Source organism: Nannobrachium achirus (genome assembly GCF_963921795.1).
Source record: "Nannobrachium achirus genome assembly, chromosome: 13".
Lineage (NCBI taxonomy): Eukaryota > Metazoa > Chordata > Actinopteri > Myctophiformes > Myctophidae > Nannobrachium > Nannobrachium achirus.
The window spans coordinates 40,924,834-40,949,811 of record NC_137833.1 but is presented as its reverse complement, the minus strand read 5'-3'; the positions used below and the strand labels follow the sequence as shown (position 1 = coordinate 40,949,811).

The 24,978-nt window shown below is 42.5% G+C and overlaps 1 protein-coding gene across 2 annotated transcripts in view; it reads right to left on the bottom strand.

The window, feature by feature from the left end:
• Positions 1-9,099: 9,099 nt before the first annotated feature.
• The window catches only part of vps8 (VPS8 subunit of CORVET complex), a 77,868-nt gene continuing 61,989 nt past the window's right edge, over positions 9,100-24,978 (bottom strand). For both annotated transcript variants that reach the window (XM_080740995.1, XM_080740996.1), the window contains exons 40-45: positions 24,233-24,313; positions 21,169-21,338; positions 19,894-20,062; positions 17,350-17,403; positions 12,499-12,579; positions 9,100-11,381 (exon numbers count right to left, since the gene is read on the bottom strand). In XM_080740995.1, coding sequence (XP_080597121.1) covers positions 11,238-11,381; positions 12,499-12,579; positions 17,350-17,403; positions 19,894-20,062; positions 21,169-21,338; positions 24,233-24,313 — 699 coding nt within the window. In that variant the 3' untranslated portion in view covers positions 9,100-11,237. The remainder of the gene's footprint in view (positions 11,382-12,498; positions 12,580-17,349; positions 17,404-19,893; positions 20,063-21,168; positions 21,339-24,232; positions 24,314-24,978) is intronic.

Below are 24,978 nucleotides of genomic sequence, written 5' to 3'. Positions count from 1 at the left end.
ATATTGCTACTTTTACAAGTACTTCTTCCACCAGTGCTCGGCCGTCATTCTAATGAATGGTGAAAATCAGTGACAGCCCCATGCACCTTTCTACCCCCGCCCTCCCCTCTATCCCTCCACCACTCTGACCTAAAATGACTCCATTACTGTCTGGACGTTTTAATCCATCCATCCATCTTCATGCTCTAATCTGGAGTCGGGTCGAAGAGGTAGCAGTGGACGTGGTCCCAGTCCCAGACGACCCTTTCCCTGGCTACATTAGCCTTAGACATTAGCAGTCACTCACATTTTTAAATAAATTAAGTAAAAGTGCAATACTGTAATGTAGAAATACTACACTTGTACTTACAGTACCAAAGGTAGACAGTACTCTTTATGCAGAATGTCTCATTTCACAAGTTTACAAATCTTTTGAAAATAGCAGCTCTACCAACTCGCGACGCGACACATTGTGAGCTTGTAGATCGGCCGTTTTCAAATGGCCGAAATGTATATAGGGCTGAGGTGGGTAATGTGTGTTTTGTCATAATCAAAATCTACAAAGTAACTAAAGTTTTCAAATACTTGTATTGCACTAGTATATTATTCGCCTCTGAGATGTAGTGGAGTATGTAATTAGTTACTTAGTTTACACCACTGAACATTAGACTGGGGCGATGGCGACTCCAGCGTGGAGTTATAATCCCTCCACTCGGTCCTCTGTCTTCCTAGTGGCCTCCTCTCAGCTGGACGTGTCTGGAAAACCTCCCTAGGGAGAACGACCAGGAGACATTCTCCCTAGACGCCTGGACCACCTCACCTGACTCCCTTCCTACGCAAAGGAGCAGGGACGTGAAGAGAATGTTAGAGAGTCAGGGGCTGAAAGTTCTAAAGGGGCCTTCTGGTGAAAGTGTAGAAAATAGCAGACCTCCAAGCTCATAACGCGTGGCTATTTCCGGTGCGTGATAGGCTACCACACTGAACATGGGCATAATCAAGTCGCATAATCAAAGTCAATACTGGATTTCTATTCAGGAGTTTGGACAAGGCAATTCTCTTGAATGCTGCCTTCAGGTATGGCATGGAAAGGGGGCATTTCACATTTCTTTCACCATAGTGAAAACTGCATTCCTGGTCTGGACAGGGCACGTTTTTACTGACGGATAAAAGGGCAGGGGCTCAAGCCCCCTTTGGTGTCTATGTGTGAACATGCCTGCAAAGGAGCAGTGGCTCGACTGCGAGTCTCTCATGGATATAGACTGAAGCTTCTCACCTTATCCCTAAGGGAGATGCCGGCCACCCTCCTGAGAAAACCCATTAAGGCTGCTTGTGTCTGCAATATTGTTCATGACCCACATTTCCTGACCACAGGTAAAGAGTAGGAACGAGGATGGAAGTAGTAGATTGAGATGCTTTACCCTCTGCCTCCAGCTCTCTTTTCATCACAGTGGTATAGCTTTCCTGATGCTCAGATTCTACGGATGATCTCATGCTCCTGCCTTCACTCAGAGATACTTGAACAACAATCACTTGGGGTATGGATGGACATGATGGGCAATATACCATGTTCCTAGCCTGGGATCCAGACTGAGTCGCTCCATTTGGTTTTTCTCTCACTTCGCTACTCTGAATAAAAGTCAGACAAACGGAGCGAATCAGTCTGGATTTCAGGCTACAACTTTCCTGCTATTTGTGTCTAGGGTCACAAATAGCAGGAATCAGATCAAACACTAAGGAACCGGAATCGGTTCTATCACATTGGTTTCTGGAACCGGTTTTATCACAGTGTCAGAGCTGGTATGTGGACTTCATGTCTGCTATACAATTACAATACTGTTGGTTCTCAAACTCCATACACCATATACCATATAACTCTGAGATTGTACAAATTGTGTGGTATTGTTACTTTTACTTAAGCAAATATATGAGTACTTCTTCCACCACTGTTTACCGATGGCTGTTTAAAATGCTGGGGATCTAGAGAAGTTCTATGGCTGTGATTCCCACCGGGTGGAAAGGTCAGTTAAAATGTTAAGATGGTGAATGTAAATTTCCGTTAAACTCTCTGTCCTTAATTCACACCATCCACTTACACTCTTGCTCCAGGGCTCTCGCTCAAGACTCCCATCCCCGGTTTCTTTCTTCCTCGAGGCAAAATGCAAGTACATGTACATGGAGGAGGAATGGATGAAGATGTGTCCTGACGTGTCCTGTGCGCACGCCCGCACACACACAATATATTTGCAGTACAAGAGGGGAGAAGGGAGCAAGTGAAAGACAGTGACATACAGTATGTGCGTGCGCGTGCCACACACGCACGCGCGCACACACACACACACACACACACACACACACACACACACACACACACACACACACACACACACACACACACACACACACACACACACACACACACACACACACACACACACACACACACACACACACACACACACACACACACACACACACACACACACACACGGCTACAGTGGCAGACAGCTGGTGAATCAGAACTCTTTCAGACAGTGTGAGGGGTTGATTATGCAGCAAGACTTTTCTTTTGACTTTACTTTTCTTACAGTCACTCTGAGCACATCGTCTACTTTATCTCATCCTCTTCCACTGCTCTCGTTATCATGCTATTTCAAGAGCGGTTTATTTGTCACTCACTCATAGCGCGGGTACAAACAGTGAAAGGTTGGGGGCGGCATGTTCCCGCAAACTTTTCAGCCGAAGCACTTTATGCACAAAGCTCAGTTGTCCAGTCCTGCTGGATGAGAAGGACAATTACATTTTGGTAAAATTTTCCGTCCATTCATTTATATCAGCAATGGTTTGCCACACTCCTCCCCACAATGCTCCCAACATGGTACAATTTACAATTACAATTTAGACGTTTTTAATCCAGAGCGAATTACAATAAGCAAGGACGGCACAATACATCAATACAATCAATACAGCAAATGTATAGAAATAATAGTCATCTAAATACATAGGTAGACCAAGAATCTATTCAATAAAAATCAATAAAATCTAAACAATCAAAAACATCAAACATCTGTACATCGAAGCTACACACTACAGTTTCCATGTACGATAGGATGCCAAGTCGAAAATGGCCTGACATCGGTCTATATAAAGAATGCTATCTAAATTACATGTATGGTCATTCAGGGTGCAGTCTAACCCTAACCCTAAGGTGCAGTCTGAAGAGGTGAGTCTTCAGACTGCAGCGGAAGTAAGGGAGTGCAGTTCTAATTGCAGTGGGACTGGGAGTTTATTCCACAGTTTGGGGGTTCAGGAGGGCGAAGAGTCTAGGAGGAGTGGATCATTGTTCTGGGGTTTTTAGTGAAGGTTCTGTCAGCGTCCCACATACACATGTCATTTAACATTGACATATAGGGGGTGGTGCCACACATGTCAAAACTTTAAAACCCAGTCCACACACAGCAATGATTCTCAACATTATGAAACGGTTGCAATATGCTGCAACATATTAAATGAGACAAATTGTAGCGGTCTAATTTGACCCATTTGCAGGTCAGTCCAGTTTTACATAATCGGAAAAATGTTCATACATTTTCTAAAAGTAGCATCTACAAGCTTATAACACGTCACATACTGTATGTTCCAATGTTCAATGCCAAAAACACAATTAAATTGACATTTCTTTGTGTGACAAACAATTAATCGTCAAACTATCATGATCATGACACAAATGCAACCACTTGCCCCGTGAATTCCTTGGGTCTTGGCGACTGCCTCCCACAGACTCCCACGATTTGCGTCAGGGCAACAATACTGTACACTCGCACCTTTCTAAATGAGTTGACGCACTATCACTTACAGCACACTCATCCTCCCGTTCTCTCACTCGAGACTCACTCCCTCCTTTCTTTCTCGAGGCAAATGTAAGTGCGTGGAGGAATGGATGAAGATGTGTCTTGACAGTTGCGTGTCTGCACACAGAATCCCCCCCCCCCCCCCCCCCACACACACACTATGAATGCAGTAGCTGAGGGGAGAAGGGAGCAAGAAGACACTGACATACAGTGCCACACATGGCTAATACAGCAGACAGCTGGTGAATCAGAAGTCAGACAGTGTGAGGGGTCGATTATGCAGCAACAACTTTTCTTTGGCTTTACCTTTCGAGTACACAATCTTCCTCAAATACTTCTCCACTTTCATGAAACCCATAAAAACACTCATCATGATTGGTTAATAGTCTGCATTTCTATAACAACTTCCATCCAAAGCGCCTTAAAATCTGTACATTGCCTTCGCACAGATGCAGGGGACACCATGCAAGGCACCTGCTCAACGGGAGCAGACAGGGTTATCAGTCATCAATGTGATTTTTTATTTTTTATTTTACATAATACTGTACTGTAACATCATAATTTGTCATTTTGATCATAAGCCCCAATTACTGAATGTCGATATTATTTACTATGACAATATGGCACAATTGGACCTGTAGGTTACATTTGTGCATTCTCAGAGTTACAGACATGTAAAAAGGTCAAGGTCTTTATGCGCTTTTGGTAATATAATTATCCGCTCATTTGTATGTCCATGGAAAACTAGAATTTTGTCAAAAATGTCCTCTGCAAGCCAGCATAGAGATGACCCCCGTTTACTTGCCTTGCCTAAGGATACTTTGACACACAGTCAGGGGAGCTGTGGATCGAACCAACGATTCCAAGGCTGGCTACGACACACATTAAGGTGACTTGTCTTCTCCTTGGGGATGAGGGGGGAGAGTGGAATCCAATTCATTCCCAATGGAAGTCAGTTTTCATGCCTCTTCCAAGCCTCTTGGCTTAAATCATAATAAAGCTTGATTTAAGCCAAGAGGTTTGGAAGCTTGATTTAAGCCAAGAGGCTTGGAAGAGGGAATGACTTCCATAGGAATGAATTGGACAACGCCCTCCCCCCTCATCCCTCAACGCGATTGAAGGGTATATCACTCAAGAGCGTGGACGCACCCCAAGACGACTGCTCTACTTACCGAGACACTGTCGCCCCATTATGTCACTGTAGTCAGTGTTTGTCCCACAATCATTCACATTCAAAGAAGCAGCTGTTGACTCTCATGTGCTGTGCACCTACAGGCTCCTAATATGAATCCTACTGATTTTGGTGACCGTGTGACCTAACCTTTTTTTTACTGCGATCATGGGGCCAAAAGTGTGCACTTGCACTCGTTTCACTCCTCGTTCTCAAAAGCTATTGGCTGGATTGCCATGGAAAGAGTTGTCATGGAAAGATCATGTTCCTCAGAGGCTCAGCTCTACTGGTTTTTCTCTAGTGCCACCATTAGGCCAAAACATCAAATTGCAAACAAGATATCTAAAACAACATGACTGCCCTGAAACTTAAAGCAGTCAACAAGGATGAGCCCTTCTTTTGGTGACCTTATAGCACCACCATTAGGCCAATTTTTGCACTTGGGACATAGGTTATGTGAAAACCTAATGGGCAGATCGCCATCAAACTAGCAGAGTGCACTCTTCAAGTTTGGAGGATGATCCCTAATCGTTTAAGTAACGCCATTATGTGACCATTAATAATTCTGGCCTCTAGTCTAAAAGATCACTAGTCTCTCTTTGCAATGCTTCACTTATTAACAAATTATTTCCGTATTTACAAAAAGCAGTGACGAAGGCTACAATAGTCTTCCTCAGACAACTGTCACATTCAAATTAGCCGGCTCATATATTATCTGCTCAATCATCTAGACGTTTTGGCTACAGCACTTGGCTGTGAACGTGAATGTCAGAACTTCATTTGGCTTAGCATATCAGATACACATAGCATGTATGGAGGCACGCATTGCCATAGCGTCGCTTATAAACCTGTTCTCACAGCAGTGTGTGTTCTCCTGGCCAGACTCTGCTCTCTGGGTCCGACATTGTTGGGGAAGTTAAAGTTACATGTAATTGAGTTACGTAACTAAGTTACATTTTTCTGTAACTTGCCGGTAACCGAGTTACATTCATATTTATGTAACTCGTCAAGTAACTGTGATAATTTTTGGGTCATTTTTGGCTCAAGTTACAAGAAGTTACAAGCAAAGTTATAGTTTTACATTTAAGTTTTGTTAAGATTGACGAATCAAATGTCATGTAACAGTTTAATTAATATGCATAGAGATGTGATGTGATTAGACTGACGATCAAATGTCATGACTCATGTAACAGTGTCCTCAAGGATATCATATATATCCTGTAGGATATTATATTTTGTTTCATGTACACCAAATGTACATCCTCAATTTAACGCTGGAAAAAAAAAGTAACTTGAAGTAACTCAGTTAGTTTTTCGATGTAACTTGAAACTTTACGTTAAGTTACATTTCTCCAGGGGTATAACTGTAACTTGATCAAGTTACTACCATGGTGAGTTACTTGTAACTGTACAAGTTACGCTTTCAAAGTAACTTCCCCAACACTGCTGCACTCTCTTTGCTCTCGCTATTGGTTTGATTGATTGATTGAAGAATTTATTAGAAGTTTGCAATAGAAAAAAGTACAGTTTCATGACAGTACAAATCACTGGTACAAGGTCAACTAAAAGGAGATCCTAGAAAGCCGAGGCTTATTTCCACAGGAACCACACTTTAAGTATCTCATATAACATTGAAAGACAGACGGATAGAACATAGTACTTTATCTAGGATAATATCAGTTTCAAAAGCATAACATCAAATACAAAAGGCAGAATACAAAGAAAAGGGGGGGGGGGAGCATGGGGGCTTAGTCTATTTACAAGTCACGGGTAGCTGCTGTCTGAAGGTGACTTTTCATACCAATTTTGAAGGAGGCTAGGGATTTGCTCTCCTTTAGGGCTTGTGGAAGGGCGTTCCACATGTTGATGGTATAGCAGGAGAACGAGTTAGCGCCTTGTTTAGTGTTAAATCTACGCTGATGATGATTAGTGGAGCTGCCTCTGGTGTTATGATCGTGAACATCCTTGACCTTTAAGAAGTAGTTTGTCAGGTACATGGGAATCTTGGAGGTGTAGTGTATCTTGTACACCAGGCCCATTGCAAGATGCTGTACTCTGTCAGCTACTTTGAGCCACCCCACGCTTTCGTGGTGATGCTCGGTAAGGTGGGTCAGAGGAGGGAGACCAAGCACAACCCTAATTAGTTTGTTTTGGGCTGTTTGGAGCTTTAGCTTTAAGGCAGCTGGGGCGTCGCGATACCAGACAAGGACTCCGTAATCAATGAGGGGCCCAATAAGAGCACCTCCTAGTGTCTTTCGGGATTTAATATTGATCAGCGGGGCAACTCTTTGCAAGAAGCGAATTCGTTGATTGACTTTATTGATTACCTTGGTGGTCATTTTTTCACTGGATAGGTTAGCCTCCAGGATGCAACCCAGGTAGCAGATGTGGTTTTTTCTTTCTATCACAGTGTCACCTACTTTAATTGTGAAGTTCTCAACTAGGCTAAGTTTCTGACTAGATCCAAAGAGGATACATTCAGTTTTGCCTAGGTGAATTGAGAGTCTGTTGTCATTGAGCCAGGTGCAGATCTTGTTAATGTCTCTTGTTAATGATCTTGTTAATGTTCAATAGACACGTTTAAGACACTGACACAAACAAGTGTAATTCCATGGATCAGAGGAAAATAGTAATCGGCCTGCACCACGGTAGTATAACAAACATAGTCCTTCACTCTCCATTGAGCCTGCCCTGTGCTCTCATCCATGTTTTACTGGTGCCATGGCATTGGTCCGAAGGTTCATTAGTCCGAAGGTTCATTAGTCCGAATTTGTTAAGAATACTATGCCTAACTCTAACCCTAACCTTAACCTCAGTAACCCTAACTAAATTCAGACTAATGAACCTTCGGACTAATGAACCTTCGGACTTATGGGCAGTGGGCAGTCCCCGTTTTACTGTGAGTCTCCCCCAGCTGGATTCATTCAGCCGTCTCATCAGTGTAATGAATTCATCCAGGTAGCTCCTTGTGACCTGAATCTAACTAATCAACCCATTGAGAATGTAATAATTTGATCTTGACACGGGCCCTTCAAACCACTTAAAACCTATATGCGTTTTTGACAGTTGTCCCCCAGAGGTCTATATTACAGTGCTTTACGTCTCCTTAATTCGTTCCCTCTACTACTGTACATCAAATATCTTTGCCAAAATATAGCCTATCTACAATCTTGTAGAGCTAGAATGTTTGTCTATTATGGCATGCACAGAAACTGAAAGCTAGGGTTCAAGCGGTTTACAGTGACGTTCGGATTAGAGCGTGTTGGAACCAAGCAGAAACGTCAATACAGTGCAATGGCCGTAACTGTTGAATAGAACAGGAATAATGATTATAAGCAGCAGGGGGATAATTGTGGTTCTGTGTGTGTGTGTGCATGTGTGTGCGCCAGTGCCAGACAGCATTTGCCCACTGTACTGTTAGTTTGAAGGTTTGACTCATCGACATAAATCGCCCAGACGCATGTTTTCTGAACTACAATATCAACCATATTCATTTTATTGTCATGAGTGCTGAAATAGAATCCATTTTACTTTTGCCATTGGTACAACATTGACAAAACGTCATGGAAAGCTTCACAATATATCAGACAGAGTGCTTTGTGTGTGTGTGTGTGTGTGTGTGTGTGTGTGTGTGTGTGGGTGTGTGTGTGTGTGTGTGTGTGTGTGTGTGTGTGTGTTTGTGTGTGTGTTTGTGTGTGTGTGTGTGTGTGTGTGTGTGTGTGTGCGTGAGTGACTGCGTTTGTGTGTGTGTCTGAGTCACAAGCTAATAATCATCCTAGCAAGTCACCAGCGATTCACCAGTTCACCCGCATGGGTGGACAATGCGTGTGTGTGTGTGTGTGTGTGTGTGTATTCGTCACAAGGTACACAGAGGTTTATTCTTTGTGAAAAGCTGTCTGGGGGCACAATCGATAAGATCTGTCAAGTGGCTTACATAAAGACTGTGATAATAGTTATTATGGAGTGTGTATGTCCGTAGAAAGCATCTAAGGACAGCAGAGATTCTGCGTGAATGCTATTGTGTGTGTGGGTGTGTGTGGGTGTGAGTGCATCTATTAAAAAAGACAGAACCTGTTAGAAACACATGTTTTATTTGCGGTTATTCAAGAGGCAGCTGCACAACACGTTGTCACGGCTGTATCCTAAGCACACTGACACTGTGGTACAATAATAATTAAGAATACATGTATATTTACCACATTGCAGACAAGTATCTAATAAATCATATAAATCAAAAGAGTTTTAGAGTCAAGTCTGTTATCAAAAAGTTAAATGACGCTTTTCCACTGCATGGCACTGGCTTGACTCGACTTGCCGTAGCACTCAGCTGGGTTAAGCTGAAACTGAAGTCCCCCTTGGCATAAGCTAGGTATGTAAAAAAAATAAAAAGGGAGACCATACCAAACATGTGAAATGTGAAAACACTGCAGACTACTAGTTGGAAAGAGGGAATTGTCACAAGGATCATTGCGACATGATGGACTCCCTTAAAGTGGTAGTTTAGATTTTTTTTACAAAATGCCGTATAGGAAATACTTATTTTACTAATATAGTCCCGTGGTCAGAGAGTTCTGGTCAGTTTCTGATGAACATGAAGTAGTTCCTGTGATTTGTCAGGGCCCGTGGCCCACTCATTAAAAATAGATGAATCCACAAAACTAGCATCATTTGTATTGTTGACCTATTTCTGCCATATAGAGCAAGGTTTCGTTCAACTTTGACCCCTGTCACATTTGTGTTCAGCATTACTACGCTGCTGCAGCGAATGCACCCAAAACATGGTGCTTTGCAGTCAGCTCAGCTGATATATGGTAGAAATAGGTCAACAATACAAATGACGCTAGTTTTGTGGATTCATCTATTTTTATTGAGGGGGCCACGGCAAATGGCCCCCGCTATTCATCATAAACTGACCAGAACTCTGCCCGCAGGACTCTGGCAATCAATGAATACCTTTGCAACCACTATATTAATGGCAAGTATTTCCTACAACCTTTATGTCATTAAATCTGAACTAACACTTTAAATGGTAAGGGACTATAATTGTATGGAGGCTCCTGAATACTGTAAACTTCAGCCCTACTGAAGGTTTCATTTTCCTGCCTAAAATCGGAAACTACTGGACTGCATGTAAAGGTAAATAGAGATCGTCTCCAGAGAAGGTGCCATTGTTCCTTAGCACTCTGGATGCCATATGAAGAACAGCTACACAGAGGGGGGTACAACCTGAACTGAAGTGGAAAACAAATTACTTTGTACCAAAATCAAGTAGAGTCGAGTAGCGTCTGTACGATGCAGTGGAAAAGTGTCAGTAGTGTTTCATCGGCAAGTTGCAGTGTTTGTAGAAGGTGACTTGTTGTTCCTGGCCTCACATGTACTTAAGAATTTAAGTACAATCACAAGACACCTCTTTTCCCTTACAGCCCTGGTCTCTCTCTCTCTCTTTCTTTTCAAGCACACGATGAGGTGCTGGCACAATCCTGACGGCACTGAGAGCTAGGCATTTTCTTTAGAAATCGGTGAAAAGGGCTTTCAATAGTGTTGAAACAACAGCGTGAAGCATGACTAATGCCTCCTTTGAGGATCTTGGTCTGTTGTGTTAGGAAAACAAATCGTAGTTTTTTCGTGTTTTCTTTTCTTTTGGCTTACACGGACCGGACGGAGGTGCCAATCAAAAGTGGCTGAGTGGAAGCATTATGAGACTCACATCGCCAGTGTTTTACAAGGTGCACACAGAGGACTTGCATTTACTGTCGCGACACAGCACAGCAAAATCCTCAGTGTACAAACTGACATTTTTACACACTTAAAGAGTTGATTTAAACCAGGACTTTACTGAGCATCCATTGCAGTTATTATATTCATTGGTGTAGCAGCCAACCACCTCCTCAAGCACTTTGTTTAAACATGCACAGAGGACTGTTACGAGGGCAATATTTATTCATGGTTTATTGGATTACTGTGTCTCAGGGATTTGGTTGGCTTATTCCCCGTAATTAGACGTAACCAATTTTCCACGCTGCAAAAGTCACAACTGTCACGGACAGGTCTGTTTGGAGAAATTGGGACGTCCATATCTCTTTGTTACGCTATACTGTACTCCTCAAACACACTTAGAAAAAAATCATTTTAAGCGGTTTGGTTTCTGAAAACGGATCCCTGCTGGTTGAGCCCAGACAGAGAACAACAGTTTAGTTGTGGGTCACAGCGTCTGCTCCATCATGTACCTGGTCTCACCGCTACTCCTCCACCAGCGGCGGAGGGGAAAGTTTGAGCGGGAAGTTCTCGCTGTGGAAGATGCTTCCGCTTCCCGGCTGAGCGGTGTTCACGAGTCCTGCCTTCTCGCTGCCATGGCACCGGGAGAGTTCAGAGAGGATGGCGAGCTGGAGGTAAGTGAGAGAAAAACACAAGGAAGAGTCAATTATGTTTTTTTTGTTATATAACTTTGTTATATAATTTTTCTTTAGATTAGATTGGATTTTTGCGTTTGGCTATTACAAAATAGCAGATATACAAGCTCACTGCTCGTTACTTCATGCCGCTCTGCGAGCTTGTATGTCTGCTATTTTTGAACATTTTAGAAAAATCTTGAAAGTGTGTGAGAACGACTGATATCTGCCTCAGGTCCTAATGGGCATTGAGAAAGAAAATAGAATCTTTGTGGATCCCGGGATCCACATGAGAGTGGTGTGGCTCCCATGTGATAGTCTATGATGTTTTTATGACACACATGACTCCAAATATAGGCACGGTTTGTATGAGGCCATTATACAGAACGTGCCAGGAGGTACTTATTTGCCCTGCTGGCAGTGTGCACAAAAGATCTGGCACTGATTGGTCCAGCGGATTATGAGATTAGCTCCAGATACATGGACAGACAGACAGACACACAAACACACACACACACACACACACACAAACACACACACAACCTCTTATAGATGTCTTGCCTCGCGGTAAAAATATGTATGCTAGTGTGTGTGTGTGTGTGTGTGTGTGTGTGTGTGTGTGTGTGTGTGTGTGTGTGTGTGTGTGTGTGTGTGTGTGTGTGTGTGTTTTGCGGTTACACTGCTAACCCATACAAGGTTAAACAGGTGCAATGTCACTGTTATCAACATCAAAAAGTGAAAGTGAGTGAGGAGTGAGAAAGAATTAAATAGGGCAGAAACTCCAAAAGAAGAGAGAATGTGTGAATGTGTGTGTGTGTGTGTGCGTGTGAGTGAGTGAGTGAGTGAGTGAGTGAGTGAGTGAGTGAGTGAGTGAGTGAGTGAGCGTGCGTGCGTGCGTGCGTGCGTGCGTGCGTGCGTGTCTGTGTGTGGAGTTGCTCACACCATTCAGATCTCCATCATGGTGTGAGGGGATTGAAAGTGAAAGACAAGAGAGGGGGAGAGAAAAGGGAGGGGAGAGAGAGAGAGAGAGAGAGAGAGAGAAGGAATGAAAATGTTTGAGAAAACAGAAAAAGGAGCAAAACTATTTTTATTTTTAAGTTAGAATACATACCCTGGATGGTCCTCTGTATAAACAGCGCAGCTGGTCCCAGGACTGTGTCTGTTGGGGGTCCAACACCGTTTCTACAAAAACCTGCAACACAGCAAAGCACCATGGGAACTGTAATATCCAATAGTCACAGTCACACATCACCTCACACACCAACCGAAAATACACTTTCATTTAAAGGTCACATTTGTTGTACTACTTTAAGAAAATGTTACTTATTTTGTCAAGGTCCTTAAAACATGTCAAAGTTGCTAGCTAACACTTGGATTTTTGGGCTCTTTTTGAGAGTAAATACAGGCGGGTTGTTTTCCCGATTGACGAGGTTCCCTTTCTGGAACTGGTCATGGCACAACAATGTTGGCGTAACCATAAGATATTGCAAGAAAGATCTATATTTTTACATAAACAGATTAATATCAATGTAACTTTTATGGGAGGATATTTCTTGGTTTTACAGACAAGACGAGAGAAAAAATATATGTGGCTTATCGGTGGAGATATTTAGAAGGGGAGGTTATGAAAATGTTCCTAAGTGATGTCTGTGTGTAAAACAAATGGGTTGTCATATTTCACTTTACTTTTTGTCAGACCCCAAATTATGAGTAAAAACACTGAACAGGTGAAATGGCATAGTATGTGACCTTTAAGACTTCAGACATGGTCCCCATCTGTGAATTAGCCACACAATTGTGGTCCATGTACAAGTTAATGTCCCACAGATTGCAATGGAAAAGATGGAGGAGGAAAAAAAAGAATGATTGAAAAGGAAGGGAAGCGAGATTCTGGAACCTTGATTAAATCCAGCCGAGCAGACTAGCTATTGATTTGGGGTTATTTACCGTGACATTTAAATAAAACTGCTCTGTGGCTGACTCTGAACATTCTCTTTCTCGTTTATAATATGTTAAATTTTCTGTTTGAAGAATGCAACTCCAGAGACCACTTGGCATAATTCGCACATCAAACACGCTTTGTGGATATGCCAAAACATATCTGTTAAAGGTAGGTGTTTTGTTGGAATAAGTGTTCGGTAGTTCTATATTCTGATAGCAATCATTGCTATGGAGTGTTTGTTCAGGGATTTCAATGTCTCTACAGCTCTTTAATAAACAGAAAATTCATTTTCATGTCTGGATGCCAATTTCATCTAATCAGGAGAGAGATCTCATATACCGTAGTAGGATAAACAAGTGGAATTGGATGTGATGAAATAAACACATGAGCAGACAACATTGGAATTGGAATACTATAAAACTGAGGCTGATAAATGGGTACTCTCTTGCCATTGGATGAAATTGATGTCCCACCTTGAAATATATTTTCTCTTTACTACAGAGCAGGAGAGATGGGTAGACCCCTGTTACTGAACTAACACTCTATATAGCAATATCAGAATACAGAACCTTTTAAGTTTCTTTGTCTTTTAGTTTTTAAAACAACAACAACGATTGTATTAACCAAATATTAATATTCAACACACATATTTATAAAAGCATCAGTCATCATATTCAATAAAGGAACTAAATACTTGAATGTCTGTTGACAACATTTTGGTTTTCTTTTTACTGTATAAATGCTGTACACATAATTAAATGTTTATAGACATTTAAACGACAATTGGTAGTCTGTTGTTTGACATATACTTAAAGAAAATGTTACCACATTATGTCCCCACAAAACGTTTACAGTATGTTCCACATGGTTTACACAGAGATGTATTCTGAGAGATGTCGATTAATTGGTGCTGCTGTGAGGTATGCGTCAGATTTCCCTTAACCAGCAGTTCCGCCTAATTTCTCAAGCCACAGCACATCTTTATAAGCTGACAGGTTGATGTTCACAACACACTTCTCGCCTCTCTTTACAGTTGTTATGACAGCCTCTAGCAAGACTTGCCATGTTCCCTGTGGTGTTTCTCTTTTGTCCATGGACTAATAACAAAGTCCATCTGGCTAATTAGCAACGAACGCCCGAAATAACAAAATGAATCCCGCGGTGAAGAGAAACATACGAATTTCAGAAGCAGCAATGCATAATGCCATCTTCTCCTTGTTGCCGTTGTTGGGTATAGACATTTCTGGCTTTAAGTCTCAGCGATTCCTGACTTGTGAGACAGTTTGCAGAATATACGACACCAACACACCGACACAAGCAGAAATTCCATTTTGTTTTGCTCAGCGGGGTGGCCTACTGTATACTGTCTAACACACTGTTTCCCAAACAGTGTTTCAGGACCCATTTGTGGGTCACGGAAAAATTTGTATGGGTCAAGTGTTTTTTTATAAGTAAAAAAATAATAACACATTTTAAAACAAACAAATACATCTAAGAAATTCCATGAATAAAACATAACAATGAAGTAGTGAAAATACCCGATCTACAAGTTCCCGGGCAAACGTCTACTCCCTCTTTTGGGTCTCGACCTGAAAAGTTTGGGAACCACTGGTCTAACAGACTTGAACAATACCGTTAATTCTGTTTCTCCCAATTTCAGTATTTTCAAGATGTCACCATGAAAGCTAAGCTTTCTGTTACATTGAACTTTGGGTTAATATAACAACAGCAATCATGTCTCCTGAACCGAATAATGTCCTCTGAACGGCGCGAAAATACCTCTTACTGAAATATCAGGTAATTTTCTGGATGGCTGCACTTAACGTGCACATATGAAACATGCATACATAACCACACATGCGTGCACACATACACACATTCTATACACAGACGGAAATGTGGGAAAATCACGATAATATCTATTTTCACATGGGCTGTTCCATTAATGTCATGTCTTGTCATGCATCAACAGCTTAGAATAAATCCACTGCAAATTTCAAACCAAATGTACTTGGAAGATGGAAGCATGTTATTAATAGCAAATAGTAACGTTAGCAATAGGAATAGCACTTTTAGAAGCTCGGGCACAAGTAGAATTAACAGCTTCTGTGCAGATCAAACTTCTACTGCAGGGGTCTTCAACAGGGGGTCCAAGACCCCTAGGGGGTCCTCAGAGTTACTTCAGGGGGTCCTCCAAATCTTTGTGTGATAGAAACCTTTTTTCTCCTTTTTTATATTAACCACTTGAACCCTAGCATCCATATTCTGAGAACGTTAGCCAAAAATAGCAGATCTGCAAGCTCACAACGCCTCACAGAGATGGTAGATAGGCTATTTCCGGCAAAGAGGTTTGGTGTAGAGGGGAAAAAGAGCAGACTAAGTACAGAGTGAAAGGTCAAGTTTTGAAAGGACTGGTAACCTAGTAGTTCATTAGGCAGTGATACAATGATAAATGCTACTTTTACGGTTTGCAGTTAAAATCAATTGTGGGCCCCATGTCACAGCCTGTGAGTTTGAAAATGTCTTACAGATCAAGCTTCAGTTACCTACACTTCCCTGCAGTGTGGGTTTAACCAACTCAACTAAAATATCGTCGTTGTCGGGTGTAAACCTTGTATGTCCAAAACCGTTCGTTTTGTATTTATCATTTTAGAAATTATCTAAACTAGTGAAAACAGCCTATCTACAAGCACACAACGCCTCGCGGTGCGAGGCGTTGTGTGCTTGTAGATCTGCTGTTTTCACTACTTATGTGCGACGGCCTTGTATGATGAAGCAGGGCTTTACTTTGCGAAAAAATGTACACATTTGAAACTTGGAGATACGAGGTTTCTGCCCGACAGTGACGATATGCTAAATCAGAAGGGAGAAAACCAAGTAAAATGATTTTGCTCACAGCTTCTGAGTATGATGTCCCAGTCAGAATACTGCCATGACCTTCTGATGGTTACATTGCAAAATGGCACCTTGGAAAATACATCTGCAAATTGACTGATCATCTACTGTACAACAAAACGCAATAGTGGTCAAATTCTTGACATTCAAGGACAGACCTCTCTCTCTGTCTGAGGCTCAAACAGCTCATCCAGGCAATAAGAGAATTCTGAATGAGAATGTTTATAAAGGCAGCATTCACATACTGCACTGTACATTCCAAAGCAGAAATTCCCGCCGGCATGTGCTCTAGACAGCTAACATTGGCCTTAATCATAATCAGTCACTATACAATTCCACTCTGAGTAGAATAGCCTGTTTTAAAAAAAGAACAAGACTGCATTGACTTCACTGCAGTCAAGTCACGCCAAAATAATCTGGAAGTGAGAGAGCCTTGTAGAAGAGAACATGCCCTTTGGCCCTTTTCATGCCTGGCACAAGTAGGCAGCTTTCTTTCAGTTTCTGCACTGCTCTCGTGCTGAACATGGTCTCACCAGGCAAAGAGATGCTTTTTGTATTATTATGTTTAAAATATTATATGAATAACAAGAGGGGGGATCGCTAAATGCTAACATTTTTATTCACAGCAGCAATTTGTTTATCGCTGCTGTGAATAGAAATCGTAGCATTTAAAAGCGAGTGCCGCCCTCTGGTTTTTCATGATTCTGTTTTTTGCAGTTTGGCTCAGCACCAAAAAAACAGAGGATGTGCATAAATCTTTCTTTAAAACATTCCTCTCCTACCCCCATGGGTCTGTACTTGGCCCCTCCTTTTTTCCTCTACACAAAATCTCTTCGCGAGAAATAAGCCAGTCTACAAGCTCACCCCCAGGGGTCCTTGAGGGGGTTCCAGGGGGTTCCCAACAAAATGAGGAACAGTTTAGACACGGACGCCCTGTTACATTTTTCGGTTATTCGAAAATAGCTGATCTACAAGCCGAAGGCGTTGTGAGCTTGTCGATTTAGCTACTTTCCAAACATTTGGACAAATATTGACAAATCGTCTCTTATGGGCGTACCTGGCTAAATATGCATCAATTATGGGTCCCCGATGTGAAAATGTTTGAGAACCACTGCTGTAAAGTACCTTTTTCCCATGAGCCTCTGCTCCCGTCTCCCGAAGTGCTGACGTCACACGAGTCTGTGACAAGAAGGAAAGAAGAACAGAGGAGGGGAGGGAGGGAGGGAGGGAGGGAGGGAGGGGGGGCAGAGTGGGACCAACGGGGGAGATGTAGGGGAGTGAAATGAAGGAGGACATGGCAAAGGAGGAAGAATGAAACAAGAGAGGAGGAAGAACAAGGTGATGAAGGTGGGAATGAGGAGGGAGGAGGGGAACAACAGCCTTGTTAGCTTTAATAAGATACAGGAGGTATACCGTATCTATCCATACGGTATACCGTATGGTATAGGTATAGTTTGTTTATCTCAAGGGACTTAGTTAAAGAAAGCAATCCATTTTCACACTGTACACACACACACACACACACACACACACACACACACACACACACACACACACACACACACACACACACACACACACACACACACACACACACACACACACACACACACACACACACACACACACAGTCATACTTATATTCGAGTGATTCTCAACCGTGTTTCTGGTCACAGTATGTTTAATTGAGCGTGTCAAAGAATAACATAAAAGAGACTGCATGCATTGCACAGTCACTGGAGGATTGATAATTTAGTAATAGCCTACATTATCTAGTAAAAATGTTAGCCAAGTGGTGACAATAGAGGAAAGGTCACTAAATTGCTCCAGCTGGTCGTTTGCAAGAGATCCTGTTTGGGACCAACGTGTTGGATGGACAAACTCTCCTTAGAGCACCGCTGCAAGTCTGAGCCAAAAAGACTTCCAATTGGGAAAAAACAGAATTTAGTGGATAGAACTTGCTTCTCTCTCTATTCGCTATGCAGCTTCTCTCTAATAGAGTTCTCAAATCCATCTGCATCTTGTTCTCATTTCCTCTTTGTCTCTCTTTTTTTTTATATATAATTTTTATCCCACGATTTTTGTAACCCATTTTCACCCAGTGCCAATTGCCTATGTAATCCTGGGCTCTGCTCTCCCTCTGCCGTGCCTGGGGAGACAACGGACTGACCTCATGCTTCCTTCAATGCATGAGTAGTCCAAGTTGTTTCTTTTCACCTGCCACTGGGGATTTCCCCGGGATGGACATAGCGCGTGGAAGGAACACGTTATTCCAACCAGTTCCTTTCCCCTCCATCAAGCGCCCCGGCTGGCCAGGGGGAGGCATTATTGAGACCAGGATTACTGCATGTTTTTGTGAGGGTATCAACCCTAGGAGACACGGGGAGAACATGCAAACTCCACACAGAAAGGCCCTATCGCCTACCCCACCTAGGGTGTGGGCGCTGATGACGCGGATGGAGAAACACGCCCCCAGCGCCCACAGCGTCCCCCGGCGGGAATCGAACCCAGGACCTTCTAGCTGTGAGGCGAAGCGCTAACCACTGCACCACCGTGCCCCCTCCTCTTTGTCTCTTGACATCTCCCAGCGCAGTCCAGGAGAAACCAAGTACATTCCCACTGCTTACCAATGATTACCATTACTTTAATTTAAAGCTGTACTGTGGAAGCTGCTCAACTAGTGGTCAGTAGCGGTATTGCTTTTTTCGGCCGTTTTTCGCCGCGGACCACCAGAACGGGGGTCCGTGGACCACCGCAACGGGGGTCCGTGGACCACCGCGGCCGCCGCGACCGCCTCCGCCTCGCCGATACGAATCCATAGAGCCGGCTCCCGTCATTTAGACCAGGATTGAGGGAGTAGCATGCAAGATTGCTTCACCAATGTAAAAACAGTTGTGAGGGAAGCTATGAGAGACAGCAAGACTCGCTGTGATTGGCCGGTGGTGTATGATCGGCGCTGTGATTGGCCGGTAGTGTATCATGTGGGAGATGACATCATTTTGCCGGGAAATACAGCCCCTGTCATGGGTATGTAGAAAACATATAAAGAAAAGGCTTTTGGGGCTGAAATTAACGGAGTGGGTGTTCTAAAACTTTAGCGATTTAATAGTTAGGACAATTTTAAGATTTGTTTTATTAAAAAAGTTACATAGTATAACTTTAACTTCTGAGTTAAATGAACACTAAAGCAGGGGTCTTCAATGTTTTCAGGCCAAGGACCCCTTAGTTGAGAGAGAGAGATGAAGCAGGGACCTCCACATCATAGATTACATATAATTTCATTGTTTGACAGCACAATCATCAATGTGTTTTGGATTCATGTCAATTTGTGTTTTCAGATATTTAACCACTTGAACTGTCAATACTTGACCTTTCACTTGTACTTAGTCTGCTCTTTTTCCCCTCTACACTTTGGCTGAAGTTCTTAGAATATGGAAGCTAGGGTTCAAGTGGTTATTATAAAAGATTTGGAGGACCCCCTGTAGTAACTCTGAGGACCCCCTAGGGGTCCCGGACCCCCTGTTGAAGACCCATGCACTAAAGGATATTACTAAGCATTCATTGACACCAGACAAGCATACTTGAAGTATGCAATCCACAATTTTACCATCAACCATCTGACACCACACACACACACACGCATGTGCATGCACACACGTACACACACACCTGTGCCAGAGAGGCGGTGCGACCTCTTCCTTGTTCTGTGCCGACTCCGCCCCTTCCTCCCTGATTGGATGAACACTTGTAGCAGCTCCACCCCTGTGATCGGTCCGCAATTAGGCCACTCCCACTGTCCTTCTGCTGCAGGCACTGACAGTGGTACAGGTGTCCACAGCTAAGATGTACAGTGGACACACACACACACACACACACACACACACACACACACACACACACACACACACACACACACACACACACACACACACACACACACACACATTAGCATTTCGTTGCTTATGTCTCCACATTTCATCTTTGTACGTTTCTTTGATAAATGAATGCCATATTGCAGGGTTCCCCAAATAGTTTTCCCCAAGGGCCGAATTATGTCTAGGGTACCAAGCCGAGGGCCACAACATTGCAGGGGGCGACGGTGGCGTTTCCACTACTCCAGCGACAGTTTTAGATATCGTCACTCTCGGGCAGAAACCTCGTATCTCCAAGTTTCAAATGTGTACGTTTTTGGTAAAGCAAAGCCCTGCTTCATCATACAAGATCGTCGCACAAAACTAGTGAAAACAGCAGATCTACAACGCCTCGCGATTGTGTGCTTGTAGATCGGCTGTTTTCACTAGTTTAGTAACATTTTTAGATGATAAATACAAAATGAAAGGTTTTGGACATACAAGGTTTCCACCCGATAACGACGATATGCTAGTGTTGTTGCTGCTCTTATACCACCATTATTACTGGGGTTGGTGGGGGCCAGACAGTAGCTCCCCGCGGGCCGCAAATGGCCCGCGGGCCGCCTATTGGGGAACCCTGCCATATTGTATACTTTGTTACAGTATATGGCAGTGTCATGCAAAAGTAGCAAAAATGGGCAATTATGTTCACAACACATTGCGACACCTTGTGTGCTTGTAGATATATAACCATATAAATGTATTTCCAAATTATCGCCTAGGCACTTAATTTGCGAAATCGATTTGAACCCTTGGCGGTTAAAGAACCGTGCGGCTATTTGCAATACTTATTTAAGTCAACCTAAATATACAAAGAAATGAAGGACATATCTGACAACTTTACACTTTAAAAAGAACATTCTTTAAATGTTTGAACATATATAAATATTTTACAACATGTAAACGATTATGACGATTATCACAAAATACGGTAATTGCGATTATGTCAAATAACGGTAATTGCGATTAGACAATTATGTTGTTGACAGCCCTACATGGACGATATATGGTCCTCGTCTTGAGCGTGTGGTACCTGAATATGATGATCTCGTCCGGTGAGTCCTGCCTCCTCTTGTACTGCTGCAGACAGATGTTACAGTGGTCCTGTCTCGGGTGAAGGCCCCTGGTGACCGCTGCACGCAGGTGAGCCAGGGACCAGTGGAGGTCATGGTTCAACAGGCTGGTAGTGGTCTCCAATAAGGTCTGAAAAAAGAAGAAGAGTGGGTGGGGGGTGCAGGAGGAAAAGAGCGAGTGAGAGACAGCGGTAAGTAGAATACAGAGATAGAGGGAGAGAGCAGGAAAGAGAGACACAGAGAGAGCTTTATTATTCAAGTCACACAGTTCTGTATACATGAAAATGACACAGGAGGTAGGGTTGCAAACAAGTACGAGTACTATACTGTATATAAAGAAATATATCTTCGTTGTCGGGTGGAAAGTGGAAACCTTGTATGTCTAAAACCGTTTGTTTTGTATTTATCATTCTTAAAATGATTTAATTTAATGATTTATCTACAAGCGGTGCAAGGCGTTGTTGTGTTTGTAGATCTGCTGTTTTCACTACTTTTGTGCGGCGGCCTTGTATGATGAAGCTGGGCTTCACTTCGCGAAAAAACTTACACATTTGAAACTTGGAGATACGAGGTTTCTGCCCCGACAGTGACGATATACTGTACAGTATAATACCTCTATTGTTTTCTAAAATAATCTCAAAATCATGCACCATAATTATGACTTACTGCATGCACACACACACGCACGCACGCACGCACGCACGCACACACACAGGTGTCCTTGAGGGGGTTCCAGGGGTTGCCCATGCAGATAGTGTAAATGATTCATACTGTACAGGGTGTACGTGCTTTAAGACACTTTATGTATATATATTATTCGTTCCCTTTCCTGTTGTACCTTGCTCTTACTGTACTTACTGTACTCTGTTCTTGTTTTTTCTTTTTCATACTTCTCTGTAACTTTGTAAATAACCTTATACTGCTGAGCTGCCTCTGGGCAACAAATTTTCCCCCATGGGATAATAAAGGTATCTATCTATCTATCTATCTATCTATCCATCTATCTACCCTTACAGGTTTGTAACTCAGAGAGTGCACAGGCTCAGTTTGGTTCAACGTGTTCAACTCTCAGAGTTGTAGTAGTTAAATGAACACATTAAAACCAAGAAAAGCATCCGTGACATTTTAGATTTCGAAAAGACTTCTCACGTAGAGCTGCTCTGGATAGAGTTATTCCTGCTCCAGAGTTTGGGCTCCAAGTGTCCGAGATCAAAGGAATAATGCATGAGGAGGCCGTTTTCCTTTTAAGTGGCGCCGCGCCCACCAAACAAGTGCGCTCCGCTACCCACCGCACTGCTGCTATGCTATCATTAGCGACGTTGTTCCTCTCCTACATAAAAACCACACGCCCCAGCCTGGCGTCCTTTCCAATAAGAGTGATGAAATGCTGTGAAATAATAATATTTGATCTGGAACGTGGAGAGAAACAGATGGGGGGAGCGTCGTGATGTGAGCTTGTAGATCTGCTATTTGCGGCGAGCGACATTCCCGAACAAACAGAGTATAAATGAAGCAATACACGGGTACAGTTGTCTAAGTTACATAGAAAAGCCACTTCGGTCACCTTGGCTGACCTGAATAGTAGTGTTCTGCATATTTGTGTGTGTGTGTGTGTGTGTGTGTGTGTGTGTGTGTGTGTGTGTGTGTGTGTGTGTGTGTGTGTGCGCACGTCTACAGGTCTCTGATCTTCTTTGCCTCCAGTCCTCCCTACTTATCTCTCCTTAACCTTTCTTTCTCCACCTTCATCTCTCTCTCTCTCTCTCTCTCTCTCTCTCTCTCTCTCTCTATGACCTGTCCCCATGGTTTTAACAAGGATGAAGGTATCACAGAGACTTAGTCTTTTCTCTCTAGTGAGAGAGAAAAACTTCACTTCTAGTGTAATAAATACTTCAGCGACTCCCTCTCCTTTCTCTGCTGTGCAATAATAATATCCTTTGTTCTTCAGTCTTACTCCTTAATTTCACCTTCAACCACCCCAAAATTAAAGATTTAATTCTGTTTTAAATGCTTTTAGCTTTGCTAGCCCAGCCAAGGATGTACAGTATTGTTTTCAACCTTGTCTGTCCGTCTGTCTGTCTGTTAACAGGATATCCTAAGCTGTAAATGAATTTGCAAAAACCTGGTTGAAAGGTTTGGCAAAAAAAATAAAAACTAAAAAACACACAGACTGACCAAACAGGGTTGTAGTGGTGACCCTACACAAAAAAAGCACATAACAGCTGAACAGATTAACATAACCCCACAATACTTTAGGTTTGTTATTGAGCTGACAAAATGCTTTTGAGTTGCAAAGACCTGGGTTCCAATCTGACCCCGGGTGTCAAGCCTTGTCTCCCCTCTTTGCCCTTGGCCCTGACTCTGTTTACCAGTGCTTCCCAAACCTTTTAGCTCAAGGTCAAAGTTGATGTCTTCCAGGACCCAAACTAGTGAAAATGGCCCATCTATAAGCTTGTAGATCTGCTATTTTCACTAGTTATTTAAGAGTTTAATTGAGGTAATTTCTAGCCTGGAAATCAGACAAAACTGCCAGTGATTAAAAAACATCCATCCATCCATCCTATGTGAATGAGCTTCATATAATAGGACTGCTAGTTGAATTAGGAGCTTTCATACACTATAAATGCAGACACTAGCGTTGGGTGGGGGGGGGGGGGGGGGGGGGGGGAATAACATTTTTCTGCTGGCGTTAGGAAAGTACATTAAATTCTCCATAAGTCGATGGCAAATCTCAACAGCCCTTGGACTTAAGACAAAACCATTTAAAAGATGAAAATGTAGTCCTTTCCCCTTTTCAAACTTAAAATGGTTATGCAAAGTTCATAAGCGGTGTAGAACCGGGAGTCCAACAGATATATATGTATAATTGAGTGTGTGTATGAAGCAATTAGCAGCTAATGATATGCTTCGGGAGTGCTACAGCATGGGCAAGCTAAATAATGCATGCTAGCCTTTAGCTTAACACACACACACACACACACACACACACACACACACACACACACACACACACACAGAGTTGGGTACCTGTTCGTAGTTAAAAGTCTCCAGCATGCCTAAGATAAGGCCTTGGATTTCTGCCAGCTTCCCTTTTCCATATACTGGGTCCTGAGAAACACGCACACCACACACACACACACACACACACACACACACACACACACACACACACGCGCGCACGCACACACACACACACACACACACACACACACAAAGGAGAAAGATAGATTAAAAAACATCTACATACAAATGTATACAATACATTCATTATAGCATTACTATAGTATTATCATTGATAATAACTAATAGGTAATCATAATCATACAAATTACAGCTAATGACACAAAGTATATGGACTAGAGGTGTAATAATTCACCAGACAAAGCTTAATTTAAAACAAGTCTGATTACTTTGAAATAGCAGGATTTTCAACATCTTCCATGCTATTTAGAATAGAATCTTTCATCTTCATAAGGAGAGGTCAAAATATACAAACATATTTCAGTTGTTTATCCCCAAGGTATTTCCAAATGAATGGTGGAATATAACACAGTTTATCTTACACTAGCTCATAAAAGTACACATGGTGATTAGTACACATTTTGTTTCTGCTGTTTACTGGCAATTGCATTTAAAAGCGTTTAAACTTTCAATTAGATTACTGCATGTTTAGGAATGGGTGTGCAAGTGCATACCGGTATGTCCATTTCCTATTTTGAGCAAAGTCACAACATATTGGGTAAATGTTACATGTACCCAGTACTCTGTACAGT